The sequence below is a fragment of the Eptesicus fuscus genome, chromosome 22, assembly GCF_027574615.1.
Source record: "Eptesicus fuscus isolate TK198812 chromosome 22, DD_ASM_mEF_20220401, whole genome shotgun sequence".
Taxonomy (NCBI): Eukaryota; Metazoa; Chordata; class Mammalia; order Chiroptera; family Vespertilionidae; genus Eptesicus; species Eptesicus fuscus.
Window position 1 is genome coordinate 12,677,764 of NC_072494.1, and position 15,980 is coordinate 12,693,743.

The following is a 15,980-nucleotide window of genomic DNA, read 5'->3' on the forward strand; positions in this document are numbered from 1 at the left end:
TATTTATTTCATCGGATCCATTATATTCTTTGTCTAAGTGATGGTCCATTTAGGCTGGGAGATACTCCAGGGAAGAGACATGTCATAAGTATCTCTACATTATTACTGTTAAATGAGGTAAAAGAGCCTGTGTCCATGCATGGAAGTGAAAGAATGAATGAATGAATGAATGAATGAATGAACAAATGAGTGAATGTACAACCGCAGGTCCAAGGCAGACTTGAATGGGAAGTATTTGGCAGTCACAAGGACATCCTGGTTCCATCTTTTTAAAACTTTAGGCTCCTGCCCAGGAAGACACTGAGGGAGGCAACTAGGAAGTGTGTGGCACTGTCACCTCCCCCTGCTTGTGAAAGCAGCAGCATGCTCGGGCCCTGCCTCACAACCCAGCACAGGATAAAAGGGCTCCTGCCCTGGGCTCCCCATCCACAGCCTCCCCAGGAACAGACTTCTCCTGCCTCCTCTGCATCCGGTGAGTGTCTGGAAGGGGACAGGCCTCAGCTGGGAGTGTAGGAAGAGGGGCTCAGATCTGAATGGAACCAGGGGGAAGAGGCCCACAGGGGGCAGCAGTGGGGGATGGGGATGGTGAGGAAGGAGCCACTCGGGCACCTATCAGGGGGCTGTGAACCCCAAAAGCCAAGGTCCTGAGGACTCCTTCCCATCCCTGCTGAGTATGCTGTCAGGGATGCACATGGGTCCATCTGGCATCCTTGAAGGTGCTTTATCCAACTGCATGTGGCCCCTCCGTGTTCCCATGTCTTCACCTCAGAGCTTGGCTTAGCAGGCAGCTTGGTTATCAAGGAGGACGAGTGTTTGACAAAAGCTGTGGGGAGGAGACATTGAAACTTCTGAAGCTTCTGAGCTCAACATGTCCTTTATTTGTTCAAGGTCAAATTCCTGCCGAGATGTCCTGCCAGCAGAACCAGCAGCAGTGCCAGCCCCCTCCCAAGTGCACCCCCAAGTGCCCCTCCCCGAAGTGCCCCCCAAAGAGCCCAGCACAGTGTTTGCCCCCAGCCCCCTCTGGCTGTGCTCTGAGCTCTGGGGGCGGCTGTGGCCCCAGCTCCTCTGAGGGTGGCTGCTGCCTGAGCCACCTCAGGCACCACCGCAGGTCCCACCGATGCAGGCGCCAGAGCTCCGACTCCTGTGACACTGGCAGTGGTCAGCATTCTGGGGGCTCGGGCTGTGGCCACAGCTCTGGGGGCTGCTGCTGACCTGGATCTGCTGCTGAGACAAGTAATTTGAGAAAAGACAAGAAGCCAGAGGAAAAGCCCCAGCCAGACTCAGCCTCTCCCAGACACCCCATGCTCGTCTGTCTACCCAGCTTGAGCTGGGATGTTCCCAGGGAGGGTTTCCACCTCTCTCCAGCCGATCTTCCAGTCTGATGCCCAGGATCTCACAACTCTCCCACCCTCTGCACGTGACAATGATTGGCAGTGCCTGGGCCTGTGAAAAAAATAAAGCTTCTCTTCCTCATCACCTTGCGCATGTCTTTTCACTCTGTCCCTCCTCTGAGTTCCTCGGTCAACAAAACACAACTCTGGGAGCAGAATCTTAGTTTTGGACCCGGAATAAATAGATCAGTTTCCCCTCCACCCATAGAAGGGCTGTGAAGAGATTTTAGGTTGGAATGGAGATGGAAAGAAGGGTGAGAGTCGTATTGCTTTGAGTCCTTGCAACTCTCAGTGAAAGGATTGATTTTTCCTGTGAAACCTGAGTGGGTGTTGATATAATCTGGGAATTGCCACTGTAGGATATGGGACTTTTACATATTTTGATAAGCTGTTTATGAGTCCTAATTAAGAAACAGGGAATCAGGAGGCAAGGAAACAGAAAATCGGCGAAGGGAGGAGACATATGCCTCAGGAAGGAGACTTAACTCAATGCGCTCTATGAAAATACAGGCGATGGAAGGTGAGAAGTATTTACATTAATGAGGTCTAGAGGGAGCAATGTGGCTGGGAGTCTAATCAATGAGATAATTGGTGTATGTGAGATGAAAATTTAGAAGACTGAAAAAGATAACATGAGAAGTGTCGATGTAATCTAAGGAGTAAACACTCATTAACTGTTGAACTCTACACAACCATGAAGCTCAATACAGTCCCATGTTTGGGCTTAAATTATAAAACTCAGATGCTGCTGAGGCTAAAATAAAGTTCCTACATATGAACCAAGAGTAACATCTCACCTGGACTGCCAGAAAGCCAGAGAAATGTTATAGAGCTCAAACCACAATCAAATGGCAAATATTAAGAGAAATCGATGTTAAGAACTGAGTAGTAGAGCAAGCAGGAGTGGGGTGGGGGAGGGAGGGGCTGGACAATCTCATAAATTCATTAAATTAAAGAAAGATTTTATCAAGCCTGGAAATTATTAAAACTTGGGAATTAAAAAGACCCTGAAGAAGTTTAATACCAGACACACCAACCAGGTCTAACAAACTGGGACATGAATCCTTAAAGCCACAGCTCTAGCCATGAGTTTAAAAGTTCAGCTAGAAATCACCTGAGATGCTCAGCCAGGGGGAGAAAACGTGTGAGTCTCGAAAAGGGGAGGGCGAGCCTGGCACCCAGGAAGGGCTATGCCTCTACAGATAGGATCTGCAAAACCTTGAACACCAGGCTTTGAGCACAGTCAACTCACAGGCCCAACAGCTCTGTACATACCTGAAACAGTCCTCCATGGGCTGGAAAAACTGGAGAATTAGAACACACCATCTGCCAGGGGCTTTAGAAGAAGACTTAGAAGCTCAGAAGTACCTCAAAGTGACACTGTAAAGAACTGACAGAATTATGGCTCATGGTTGAGTCAAATCTGAGTGATGAGAAAAGGGAGCAGGGTCAACTTATAAAGGTCCTGGCTGGGACACCAAAGAGATATTGGGAAGCTAAAAGTAATAAAGAGCATCATAAAAATGGAGCCAAAAAAAAGGGGTCCCAGCAATGAAAAAAATAGATTCCAAAGACTGCATCAGGGTGACACCAAGTCCTAGCCTTGGACCCATTTATCCACTCAATTAAAAAAAATTTTTATCAATAAAAAAAATTATCAATAAAAAATACATTTTTATTGAGCACCTATGATGGACACAATTCTAGGCACTAGATATAGCAGAGGATCAGAGAGACAACGTTTCTTCTCTAGGAAACTCACATTCAAATGCATCTGTGGGCGACAGTTCCCAGTTTACATGCGATGCAGAGTGAAACAGAGCGGCTCTCTATGCAGTCGGCCTCTCATCCTCTGGGCCTGAGTGGACACTGGTGTTAGTTTAATACACCCAGAGAAGACCCCCAGCTTGGATAAAATATTGACACTTTGAGATAGTGGCTTTGGTGGTGACAAAAAAGGACTTGAGCATTTGATAGCTTCCACATCAAAAGCCAAGGAAGGAGAAGGATAAGTTGTTCATACTAATGAGACAATGTTAGTGCATGAGCAGGTCTCTGTCTCCAGGCCCTTCCTAGTCTCCCCACCTCCCTCATGCCACAGCCACAGTGAAAAGACATCTTCCCAGGGGTGCTCCTTTCTTCCCATGAATATTTCTCATCTGATTACCTAAAAAGGGATAGTTACAGAGAGAAATATTGATGTGAGAGAAACACATCAATTGGTTGCCTTCTGCATGTGCCCTGACCAGGGCCTGGGCTGGGGAGGAGCTTGCAACCCAGGTACGTGCCCTTGACTGGAATCAAAACCGGGACCCTTCAGTCTTCAGGCCAATGCTCTATCCATTGAGTCAAACCAGCTAGGGTGATTTGTCTCATTCTTAAATGTGATGTTTCAGAGAACAATGCATCTCTAATGTTAAAATAAAATGCAATGGAAAAATACCACACAGCTTACATAATGGTAATTTCCAAAATGCTTGGTCAATCACTCCTACTTCGGTGTACATAAGCTTCACCATTTCACCCTCATCATCACCACACCCATTAAATATGATTCATAGCTCAGCCAATCTCCCTAAGCCACCCTAGCCAACTGGAATCACTCCCTCCCCAAACTACTCTTGGAGCTCTTAGAATAAACATCACAGTCACTATGGTACTGACACAATGGTCCTCAGATGTGTCTTAGTTAGCAAACCGTGTCACCACAGCTAGATTTCTTGTCTCTATCTGTGATTTTATTCCTCACATCTTTGGTCCATGGTGCCTCCATCACTTTATAACTTTTTCTTTCTCCAGGTACCAGCTGTTTAGTGAAGAAGCAGGAATTCAGACTCAGGAATCTCCCCCTTACATGTTGTCTGAGATCTCTCCAGTGTCCCCTCAGCAACCCCCTTAGCAACAGTGTTATCTCTCCCTCCTGGGAGGACCCCCGAGTTCTATGAGTTCCTCTTGGCATTGCCATCTGGGCTGGCTGCCCCCTGGCAGACCAAGGATCTCCACCTCTGTTCCCACCACTTGTCCAAGCACTGTTCTTACAGGCCCATGACTTCATTTCAACTAAAACCCTTAAATAATAGCAGGTGACAACCTCTGGATGCATCCTCCCCCTCAGAGTTACTGCAGGCAAAAAGGGACTGATACCCAAAGGCTCTGACCTGGGGCCTGTGGACACCACACTCACGTTGCAGCACTGACCACGTCAGATCATGCTTATTTTATTACTTGTGCATTTGCCCCACTATACTGTGATCTACTCAAGAACAGGGACCAAATCTTACGCATTTCCCAATTTCTTGTGTGCAGCAGAATGGATGGTGTGCCGTCATAGCAGTGCAACACATCCTGCTTGATTACTGAGTGGATGGATGGATGGATGGATGGATGGATGGATGGATGGATGGATGGATGAAACAATTAAAATGGCATGCCTACAGGAAGGCTAAGACAGGGTAGTTGAAGAGTCCTGTGACTTTTCTCACAGGAAAACTCTTGGTACCTGCCCCGAAAGATATGGAGGATTTAGAATGGAGATTATAAGAAGCTGGATCAGCTCAACATATGTTAAGGAAGGAAGGAAGGGATAGCAGGGGGGGTAAGGGGGGTAGGAAGAAAGGAAGGAAGGGAAAGAAGGAAGGAAGGAAGGAAGGAAGGAAGGAAGGAAGGAAGGAAAGAAGGAAGGAAGGAAAGAGTTTGAGGCAGAAAGATTTAGGGTTATTCTGTGGATGACAGGTGAGTAGCACACAAGATGCTCATACCCTCCTACTGTCTCTCCTCCACTTCATGGGACTTGACCTTCTAAGTAGTTCCTATAGAAGGTTCTAGGTTATTCCAAGGATATCCTTCTCTCTAATCTTCAAAGCCCATCCTCCTCTCTCTGTAACTGCTTAGCTCCTCCTTCCTGGATGCTGTAAGGTCAGGGTGTATGACTTTATGAGTTAATGACTCTTCCTTTCAACACCACCCACCTGCCTTCTATCCTTTGCACGTGAAACCCCTACATTCGGTGCTCAGTGATGTCACCCATTCCTCAGTGCTTCCAGGCCCTGGGCTGACCTGCAGGGAATGCCAGAGCCTGGAACATTGTGGAGAAGAGAGAAGATGGATTCCTGATCACCCACAGGTGACTCATAGGAACTGAGGGCCTGGAGGTGAGGTAAGGTTTAAGGACAAAAAGTTTTTCAGGGTTGAAATCTTGTGAAGTATTTCACAGTCTGTTTGACCACGAAACACTGATTTCTTGGTGTCATGGATAATTACAACAAGAAGGAAGGTTCTAAAGGCAATTAGGAGAACATGGCTGGAGCCTTGGAATTGCATTACTGATTGGCTGGTAGTAGAAAGGGAGAAAGACCCTGAGGAAATCCTTGGAACGGAGATCTCCGGAGGGCTTCTAACTGCTTAATCAAACATCTGAACTCAGAGTTGCAAAACGAAAATTTCATTTTCATCCACGCACTGCATTCTGGGCTGTGTTGAATCTCAGGCAGATCCCATATCTACATCCTAGACAAAAACCTCAGTGCAGTTCAGTATAATTCAGCATAAAATTTTAATCACAAGGATTTTTGTAATATGCTAATTGTGATTCTTATCACTCCAATTGTAGTTCCCTTCTCTATACTTACTCTTCAATCAAACACTGACTTGGCTTCACTCCTGTCCTGCCCAGGTGTCCCGCGTTCCTTCCTGAGTGCCAGCAAGTTTCTCTCTGGAGCCCACCTCTCCTGCCCTAACCCCTCCATCCATTTTCCACACATAGCTCACCCTGAATGTCCAGTGTTCTCAGCTTAGTCACCACCCCCAAGAACAAGAGATGATTATATTAGGTGCCAAATTTTACCAGAGAACATGCAGGAGAAAAAGAGGGCACCCAAAGAACTATGGACTTTGTAGTTAGTCACTTATTTTATAGCACTTATCACAGGGAGTAGACTCTTTATTCACTTGTCTGTCTGTCCAGCTAGACAATTCATTTACTCTAGGTCAGGTGTGTCCTATTCCAGACTACATTCCACAGCAAAGTATGAACATGGGACATGGCCTCTGTCAAGTACACGTGTAGGCCTGAGTGGGAAGTACCAGGGTTTCCTAGTTCCCTTTTGTCAAACATGTTGTCTAATGCTCAGAGCTGAGCTGGGAGCATTAGATGCTATCACCCTCCTCCAGCAACATACTCATGCTGAGCATCACAAACCCAGGAGTCCCTGCTCTGGACTTCTCAGTCCATAGCTTACTCAGAATCAGCTTTTTCTGGCTTCCATGAAATCAGCTGAATGTCCATCAAGTGAAGAACCTGAACTGGGAGGGCCTGTAAGAGAAGCCCAGGCCTCCATCAGAGAAGAGGGAAGCAGAGGGTCCACAATGGAGGCAGCAAGAGGAGAAGGGGGTTAGTAAGCATCTTTATTGGACGTTTGAGGGGTTCTGTGACTGACAAGGCCATGGGTCCTCAATATGTCCTCATCCTCTGCCTAAACATGTTCTGAGAGATGTATTCATCTCTCGAGACAACCTTAAGGAAGCTTTTATCAAAAGAGTTTATTCTTTTCCATGATTACATGGAGACAAGATGCCATAGAAATCCAATTAGAAAAGAGCCAGTCTTCTCTTCTATCAAAAGGCCAAATAGGAAAGAGCATCTGTCCAGGTTAAGTCCAATTTTCATTTCCTCTTAAATTTCTTGGTTCAGAAGTACAGCCTGGGGTCATGAAAAGCATCAGAGAAGAGACTTTGGCCAGAGGCTTCTGCAATCCCTTGTTTTAGTCTCTCTTGAGTCATTGGGATGCTCTGCAAGTTAACAAAATGTGTGATGATTATGTTTCCGTATCTGAAATGTGAGACAATGGGAGTACCCACACCCCAGGGCTGTTGGGAGGATTAACTGAAGAACAAATTTCTGGCTCATAAATGTGTGAAGGAAATATTTGATCTTAAGATTATCTTTATTTTTAAAACCAGCACCATTTCTCAGTTCCATGTTTCTCTTCTTTCCAATTTTCTCACATCAGATATGTTAGAGCCCAATGTCTCCCCTGCATCTACAACCTCTTCAGTTTTATCCCTCGTCATTGTTCCCCCAGATCCTCATTGAAGAAATTGAGTTAATAATCATCTCATGGCCTCTCTTTCCTCCCCTGGTCTCTCAACCTCTTTTCTGGCCAGGCTTCAGACTCTTTGCCTCCCCGATCCCTGGCTCTTGGTTGGGGATCCTGGAATCCCTTCTGGATTCTGATGGCGGAAGTCACCTCCAGCAGAGTCTAGGCTTGAGTCAGACCCTTTCCCACATCGTGTTATGGGATCTTTTCCTTTCGTTGGTGTGGGGCTGAACCAGCACCCTTCCTCCTCCTGTCCCAACACAAAGTGTTCCCACAGGCCCTTTTGCAGGCCATGGAGCTCCTGATTTTCTGGCCTGGAGTCAGCATCTGCCTCTCCCACAAGGTGGTGGTGGCCTGAGAAACAGAGGGGAGGGAGACTCAGAGCAACCAGGGTTGGAACAAAGTCAAAGAGCCTAGTGGTGCTGAGGAAACAAAAACTTTATTTTTTCACGGGGTCAGACACCGGTGCTGGGGTAGATGGTGCAGGTCTTGCAGAGCTCGAGGCAGGCCTGCTGTGGGGCCCTGGAGTGTGGAGAGGAGGAGCCACTGAGGACCTCAGCTGCTCTCCAGAGACACCTCAGCGCCAGCCAAGGGCAGGGAAATGCCGGTACTGAGAGGGCACACACTAGGCAGAGGCTGGTCCCTGGAACTTTGCCTCCTCTCAAGTCGCTGGTCTCAGCAGCAGATCCAGGTCAGCAGCAGCCCCCAGAGCTGTGGCCACAGCCCGACCCCCCAGAATGCTGACCACTGCCAGTGTCACAGGAGTCGGAGCTCTGGCGCCTGCATCGGTGGGACCTGCGGTGGTGCCTGAGGTGGCTCAGGCAGCAGCCACCCTCAGAGGAGCTGGGGCCACAGCCGCCCCCAGAGCTCAGAGCACAGCCAGAGGGGGCTGGGGGCAAACACTGTGCTGGGCTCTTTGGGGGGCACTTCGGGGAGGGGCACTTGGGAGTGCACTTGGGAGGGGGCTGGCACTGCTGCTGGTTCTGCTGGCAGGACATCTCGGCAGGAGGTGAGTGAGCCTGGATTGATAAAGGAAAAGGTCAGCGCAAAAGCTCCAGGCCAGCGTCTCCTCCATGAACAGCCTGCTAAAGCCCCTGCCCCTCAAACAAGCTGCTTCCTCAGCCATGATGTTCGGGAGGAAAACAGAACTGATGTCAACTTCAAGTGATCTGAAAAGACATTTCCCTCACTTGGCCTCTTCCCAAAAGGACTCCACATCTGCCTCTCTTCCTGGAAACATGGAAGCAAATGCACCGCTGTAGTGACGCCTGGACAATGTCTCTGGCAAGTGTGCACCTTTCAGGGTGAAGAGTGGAGGGGCTGCTCACAGCCAGGGCCCTGGCAGGTCACAGACCTCGATGCACCCCACAGAGGTTCCTTGCTCACTGTGCCTCTCCTATGCCCTGCTGCCCTCCAAGGTCCTCTTCTTGCTGCTTCCACCTCACACACTTCGGAATCCCTCTTCCCCACTGAAGTCTGGACCCGTCTTCCCATCACTCCCAGCTGAGGCCTGTCCCCTGATAGATACTCACCGGATGCAGAGGAGGCAGGAGAAGTCTGTTCCTGAGGAGGCTGTGGATGGGGAGCCCAGGGCAGGAGCCCTTTTATCCTGTGCTGGTTTGTGACACAGGGACTGGGCATGCAGCTGCTTTCACAAGCAGGGGGAGGTGACAGGGCCACACACTCCCATCCCAGGTCCCCAGCTTCCTCCTGCACACGTGCCAAGATGCCTGGCAACAGGGAACCAGGAAATCTCGATGACTGCTCCCCAGGCATGTTGGGGTCCTGCCATTTCTCCTTTCACTCATTCAGCTCAGGTGCTTTAACTTTGGCTCTGCCCCTTGCATTTGTGCCGCCGGGCAGTGAGGATGTAAAGATAGATGCATATGACACATTTCCCGATCTTGAGCATTTCAAGTTTAACTGGACAGACATCAGAGAAGTAAACATTTATCTTTGTTACCATGTGATTTGTCCTTTGAAACCTCTATCTTTCAGGCATTAGTTCCCATTTCTCTGCATAGTATCAAGGGTCATGATTTATTCGTGTATAATCAGCTCCTCATCTCTGGAGATGTTGGTGATCTGAGACCAATGGACCATGGGAAAGAGACAAGTTGGGAAATGGATGGAGAATGGGATCCAGGCCTTGTCTGGCTGGGTGGGGCCCCTAAGAAAACTGAAGCTAAAGTAGAATTATATAAATGAGCTGACAAAATACCAGAATTACCTACAATAGTGGAGATCATGACACTCATATACTAGTATAGTATAAAAATCCAGTTTTTTCATATTTAGTTTCCTGTGGGATATATGATATTGATTATAAAAATTGTCTATGAGTGTGAAATATTTAAGATAGTTATTTGGAGTAAGGAGAATGATTTCAATGTGTGGCTAATGGTGAGGCTGATGATGGTGGTGATGTTATGCGCATCTTATCCAATAGAACAGATTTGATAATAGCTAAGGTTTGTGTAGGAGGATTTTTGGATAAAATCTGAACCCTATTGTCTCATTGGATTGTATGATAGTACTAGAGGTGAATTTCTCATTAACCTCATTTCTACTATTACAGTGACTGCATTTTGCTATTTTTTTCAAAAAGATTACATTCAGAACTTCAGTGAACATTAATCATTTATATTAAAATTAAATGATGCCCTGGCCAGTTTTGCTCAGTGGATAGAGCTTTGGCCTGCAGATTTGGGGATCCTGGGTTTGATTCCGGTCAAGGGCACATGCCTGGGTTGCAGGCTCGATCCCCAGTGGGGGGCGTGCAGGTGACAGCCAATCAATGATTCTCTCTCATCATTGATGTTTCTATCTCTCTCCCCCTTTCCCTTCCTCTCTGAATTCAATAAAAATATATTTTTAAAAAATTAAATGGTAAGTTTTAATGAAATATTTCTTTTCTGTACTTTATAGTTTATTGCTGATAGACAAAAAATTCCTTATACAGGCTTGCACTTTACAACTTACCCACTTTAAAGCATAGGAATTCCATGATTTATTTTGAAATATCTGTGGGAGAATAAATTGCACTGGATCACACAAAATTGTAGCTTGGGATGTGGAAAGAGGGAAGAGTTAGCATTGACCCTCTTCTCTGATATTCTTCTGTCTCTAGAAGGAGTCTCTTGCTGAGGAGATATCTGTAGGCTTAACCCTGAACTATGCTAGAGTACTCATTTCCTTCGGAATGTTGAGGACCCCACCAATTGATATTGTTTAGAAGGAACTATTCATGAAAGGTGAAATGGGTGCTTTCTCATATCAGACTGGGTGATGGAGCTGAAGAGGAACATAGAGTGTTGAAAAGCTCATGGCTCCATGAGCTCCTCTACTTGCTCTGCCTGGGTTTTCTGGGCTTGGACAGATTACAGGCTCCACATCTCTGTTCAACTCATGGACCATCCCAAGTGATAGCCGGTGACAACATCTGATGCATCATTCACTCAGAGTCACTGAAGAGCAACCGGGGACTGACACCCCAAAACTCTGACCTCAGACATGTGGACTACCCACACACACATGTATTACAGCATCCTCAGCTGGCTCATGCTTATGTCACCACTTGCCTGTCAGTCCCACTACCCTGTCAGCCTAAGAATGGAGGAGTATCTTCTTCACTCTTGAATCTCCTTTGGCCCAGCACAACATGTAATATCTCAATATAAATAGTTTGAAAGAATAAATGAATTAAAATCAAGAAGGGCTCCTACAGGGGAACTGGGGTACAGATATTTGGACCATCTTGGGGGTTCTTAAATTCCTTCTTTCCTCAAAACGCTTGACACGTTCCATGGGGATGCAAAGGGCCTGGGGCTGGAGAGTGCAACAAGCTGCCCTCTAAATAAGACTCACCCTTACCCTCTTCCAATCCCACCACCCATTTCCTGCCTGCGAACCAAAATAAGAAAAGAGGTCCAAGATTTTGCCAGTTCTCACTGGAATCAGAATGTTTCCTTACTCCTTTTTGCTCAAGAATTTTCCCTATGCTGTGGGTTCAGAGCCTCGAGCTCTGAAATAAATAGGGAGTCATTTTTTTTAAGTTGATACAATCACATGTAATTATTTGCTTTTTTTACTTCTTCTAGAGTCACTGAACTTCCTCCAAGATGTCCTGGAAGCAAAACTAAGGGTAGTATCAAGCCCCTTCCAAGTGGCCCCTTAAGTGCCACTCACATATCCTACTCAGGGCCCACCTACAGTCTCTTCCTGCTGAGCCTCAGCTCTGGGAGCTGCCTCGCTTCAGCTCTGAGAGGTTGATTGGGATCCACATAAGATCCTTAGTCAGGTGGCACTTTCTGACTACCTCTTCCCATTTTCCTTAAGAATGACTCAGCTGCTTGCCACTGAATGACATTGTTATGGGGGAGGGAGGAGACAGAACTGACAAGGAACTGTGAGTTCTTTTTTTTTTTTTTTAATATAATTTATTGATTTTTTACAGAGAGGAAGGGAGAGGGACAGAGAGTTAGAAACATCGATGAGAGAAACATCAATCAGCAGCCTCCTGCACACCCCCTAGTGGGGACGTGCCCGCAACCAAGGTACATGCCCTTGACCGGAATCGAACCCGGGACCCCTCAGTCCGCAGGCCAGCGCTCCACCCACTGAGCCAAACCGGCTAGGGTGGAACTGTGAGTTCTAAGCAAAGGGAGAAGGATTTTGTGTTTGTTGATTCATCCTTGCCTTCTGATATGGAATGTCCAAAATGTACTCCAAGGAGCTGGACCTGAGATCCTGCACTGCCCACTCCTATACCAACTGCAATGACTAAGTCATGAAATTCTCCCAAGATTCATCTAGCCAGACCAGTCTCTGTATTTCCTTGATGTCTCAGGACCACAGGGAGCCAATGCTCCTTGGGATGGGACTCCTAAGATTGGTGACTCTTGGGGAGTTGCCCTCATGCTCTGGAAGAAGTGACCAGGCCATGATCATATTGTGATTCTCTGTCATCACAGGATGGCTGTTCTGTGTGTGGGGCCTGCTGAGCACCTGATCTCATGAGGAAAAGGAGGAGTGAGAGGCAGGAGCAACTCATCAAGGTGGGGGTGAGATTAATGAGCCTCATCTCATTAATGAGTCTTGTGTGGAACCTTCCAAGGCAGGCATCAGGGATGGGGCTTGGGCAAAGCCTGAGAAACATCCACTGATGTTTCATGAAGGACAGGGAAAACTGGCCATTGACAGTCGCAGACAAGAATATTTTGATCCTTTGAAACTATCCCAAAGTGTGTATGTGTTACTTTTTCAACTACAGCTCCCTCTTCTCTCTTCTACTATCCCACCCCACACCACTATCTTCCACCCCCACTCCCACCATCACCAATGACTCAGGGTTGGCACCCATGGTGAAAAAATAGCTTCCATCCTTGCTGCTATTGTAAGGGTAAGGCTACCTTCTGATAATCACAAGATATGGGAAAATATTCCCTTTTGCAGCAAAGTCTAAACTCTAACATCTGTACACATGCCCCATGGCACTTGAATTCTATATGGGGGCCATTTGTCCCGGGTGTAACAAATTCTTCTATATTTTTTTGATCTGCTAGACTGTACCCTCCCTGAAAAAGGACACCATACCTCTCCTTTTAAATGCTCTATTCCCATTGCCTAGCCCATAATCATTGCTGAGAAAGGGGGAAACGGTCCCAGATTGCTGGCAACAAGCCGGGCTGGTTCTAGTAGCTGGGCCACATCTTCTCTGATTGAATAAAAGCACATTCACAAAACTCCATCATCAGACAAGCTAACTGTGACCATGAGGGAGCAATTCAAAAATAAGACCATTCTGAGCACCAACAAAACAAGAGCATTATCCAAATCACACACAAAAAAACGACCAAACATCCTGCTTTCTCAGTGGACATGAGACACTGCTACTTCTTTATCAATTGCAGCTTTAGTCTTACCCCATTAATCCTGCTTCCTAGCTAAAAATTATTGATACCTAATCATATAAATGCCCCCCTGCTCTCTGAAAGCACCAAATACAGAGCAAAATTTCACTTCCTTGAACCTTCCCCAAAATTACCTAGCCAAAGCCATTTAATTTTAATATATATGATTAATGTTTGCTGCAGTTCTGAATGTAATATTCAGGAAAAATATAGCAGTCATAGTGATGGTAGAGATGATGTCAATGAGAAATTCACTTCTTGTACTGTCACACAATGCAATGGAAAAATAGGGTTCAAATTTTATTCAAAAATCATCCTACACAAGCCTTAGAAATTATCAGGTCTGTTCTTTTAGATGTCATGCACATAACATCACCCCCATCATCAACCTCACCATAAGCCACACATTGAAATCATCTTCTTGACTTCCACTAATAATCTTAAATATTTTATATTCATAGGTCATTTTTATAATCAGTATCATACATCTCACAGGAAACTAAATGTGAAAAAATTGGATTTTTTATACTAAATAAGAGTCTCATGACCTCAACTATTATAGATAATTCTGGTATTTTGTCAGCTCATTTATATAATTCTACTTTAGCTTCAGTTCTCTTCGGGGCCCCACCTGCCAGACAGGGCCTGGATCTCACCCTCCATTGATTTCTCAGCTCATCTCATTCCCATGGTCCAGTGAGCTCAGATCACCAACAGGAGCTGATTATACCTGAACAAATCATGACCCTTGGCACTATGCAGAGCAATAGGGAACTAATGCCTGAAAGATAGAGGTATCAAAGGACAAATCACATGGTAACAAAGATAAATGTTTACTTCTCTGATGTCTGTCCAATTAAACTTGAAATGCTCAAGATCGGGAAATGTGTCATATGCATCTATCCTTACACCCTCACTGCCCAGCGGCACAAATGCAAGGGGCAGAGCCAAAGTTAAAGCACCTGAGCTGAATGAGTGAACGGAGAAATGGCAGGACCCCAACATGCCTGGGGAGCAGTCATCAAGATTTCCTGGTTCCCTCTTGCCAGGCATCTTGGCACATGTGCAGGAGGAAGCTGGGACCTGGGATGGGAGTGTGTGGCCCTGTCACCTGCCCCTGCTTGTGAAAGCAGCTGCATGCCCAGTCCCTGTGTCACAAACCAGCACAGGATAAAAGGGCTCCTGCCCTGGGCTCCCCATCCACAGCCTCCTCAGGAACAGACTTCTCCTGCCTCCTCTGCATCCGGTGAGTGTCTATCAGGGGACAGGCCTCAGCTGGGAGTGATGGGAAGACGGGTCCAGACTTCAGTGGGGAAGAGGGATTCCGAAGTGTGTGAGGTGGAAGCAGCAAGAAGAGGACCTTGGAGGGCAGCAGGGCATAGGAGAGGCACAGTGAGCAAGGAACCTCTGTGGGGTGCATCGAGGTCTGTGACCTGCCAGGGCCCTGGCTGTGAGCAGCCCCTCCACTCTTCACCCTGAAAGGTGCACACTTGCCAGAGACATTGTCCAGGTGTCACTACAGCGGTGCATTTGCTTCCATGTTTCCAGGAAGAGAGGCAGATGTGGAGTCCTTTTGGGAAGAGACCAAGTGAGGGAAATGTCTTTGCAGATCACTTTAAGTTGACATCAGTTCTGTTTTCCTCCCGAACATCATGGCTGAGGAAGCAGCTTGTTTGAGGGGCAGGGGCTTTAGCAGGCTGTTCATGGAGGAGACGCTGGCCTGGAGCTTTTGCGCTGACCTTTTCCTTTATCAATCCAGGCTCACTCACCTCCTGCCGAGATGTCCTGCCAGCAGAACCAGCAGCAGTGCCAGCCCCCTCCCAAGTGCACCCCCAAGTGCCCCTCCCCGAAGTGCCCCCCAAAGAGCCCAGCACAGTGTTTGCCCCCAGCCCCCTCTGGCTGTGCTCTGAGCTCTGGGGGCGGCTGTGGCCCCAGCTCCTCTGAGGGTGGCTGCTGCCTGAGCCACCTCAGGCACCACCGCAGGTCCCACCGATGCAGGCGCCAGAGCTCCGACTCCTGTGACACTGGCAGTGGTCAGCATTCTGGGGGCTCGGGCTGTGGCCACAGCTCTGGGGGCTGCTGCTGACCTGGATCTGCTGCTGAGACCAGCGACTTGAGAGGAGGCAAAGTTCCAGGGACCAGCCTCTGCCTAGTGTGTGCCCTCTCAGTACCGGCATTTCCCTGCCCTTGGCTGGCGCTGAGGTGTCTCTAGAGAGCAGCTGAGGTCCTCAGTGGCTCCTTCTCTCCACACCCCAGGGCCCCACAGCGTGTCCGCCTCGAGCTCTGCCAGAACCTGCACCATCTACCCCAGCACCGGTGTCTGACCCCGTGAAAAAATAAAGTTTTTGTTTCCTCAGCACCACTAGGCTCTTTGACTTTGTTCCAACCCCGGTTGCTCTGAGTCTCCCTCCCCTGTTTCTCAGGCCACCACCACCTTGTGGGAGAGGCAGATGCTGACTCCAGGCCAGAAAAAGCAGCAGCTCCATGGCCTGCAAAAGGGCCTGTGGGAACACTTTGTGTTGGGACAGGAGGAGGAAGGGTGCTGGTTCAGCCCCACACCAACGAAAGGAAAAGATCCCATA

General features: G+C 47.6%; 3 protein-coding genes across 3 annotated transcripts; 2 read left to right on the plus strand and 1 right to left on the minus strand.

Moving 5' to 3' along the window:
- Positions 1–414: 414 nt before the first annotated feature.
- Positions 415–1,348, plus strand: LOC103291255 (late cornified envelope protein 3D-like). The gene is made up of 2 exons (XM_008147252.3): positions 415–472; positions 889–1,348. Exon 2 carries the CDS (start codon positions 906–908, stop codon positions 1,209–1,211), a length of 306 nt encoding a protein of 101 aa, XP_008145474.2. The 5' UTR covers positions 415–472; positions 889–905; the 3' UTR covers positions 1,212–1,348.
- Positions 1,349–7,906: 6,558 nt separating this feature from the next.
- On the minus strand, positions 7,907–9,057 carry LOC114233637 (late cornified envelope protein 3D-like). Its single transcript, XM_054712092.1, has 2 exons — positions 9,019–9,057; positions 7,907–8,505 (listed from the first exon to the last, which is right to left on the minus strand). Exon 2 carries the CDS (start codon positions 8,482–8,484, stop codon positions 8,179–8,181), a length of 306 nt encoding a protein of 101 aa, XP_054568067.1. The 5' UTR covers positions 8,485–8,505; positions 9,019–9,057; the 3' UTR covers positions 7,907–8,178.
- A 5,548-nt stretch (positions 9,058–14,605) lies between these two features.
- Positions 14,606–15,686, plus strand: LOC103291256 (late cornified envelope protein 3D-like). The gene is made up of 2 exons (XM_008147254.3): positions 14,606–14,644; positions 15,158–15,686. Exon 2 carries the CDS (start codon positions 15,179–15,181, stop codon positions 15,482–15,484), a length of 306 nt encoding a protein of 101 aa, XP_008145476.1. The 5' UTR covers positions 14,606–14,644; positions 15,158–15,178; the 3' UTR covers positions 15,485–15,686.
- Positions 15,687–15,980: the final 294 nt, after the last annotated feature.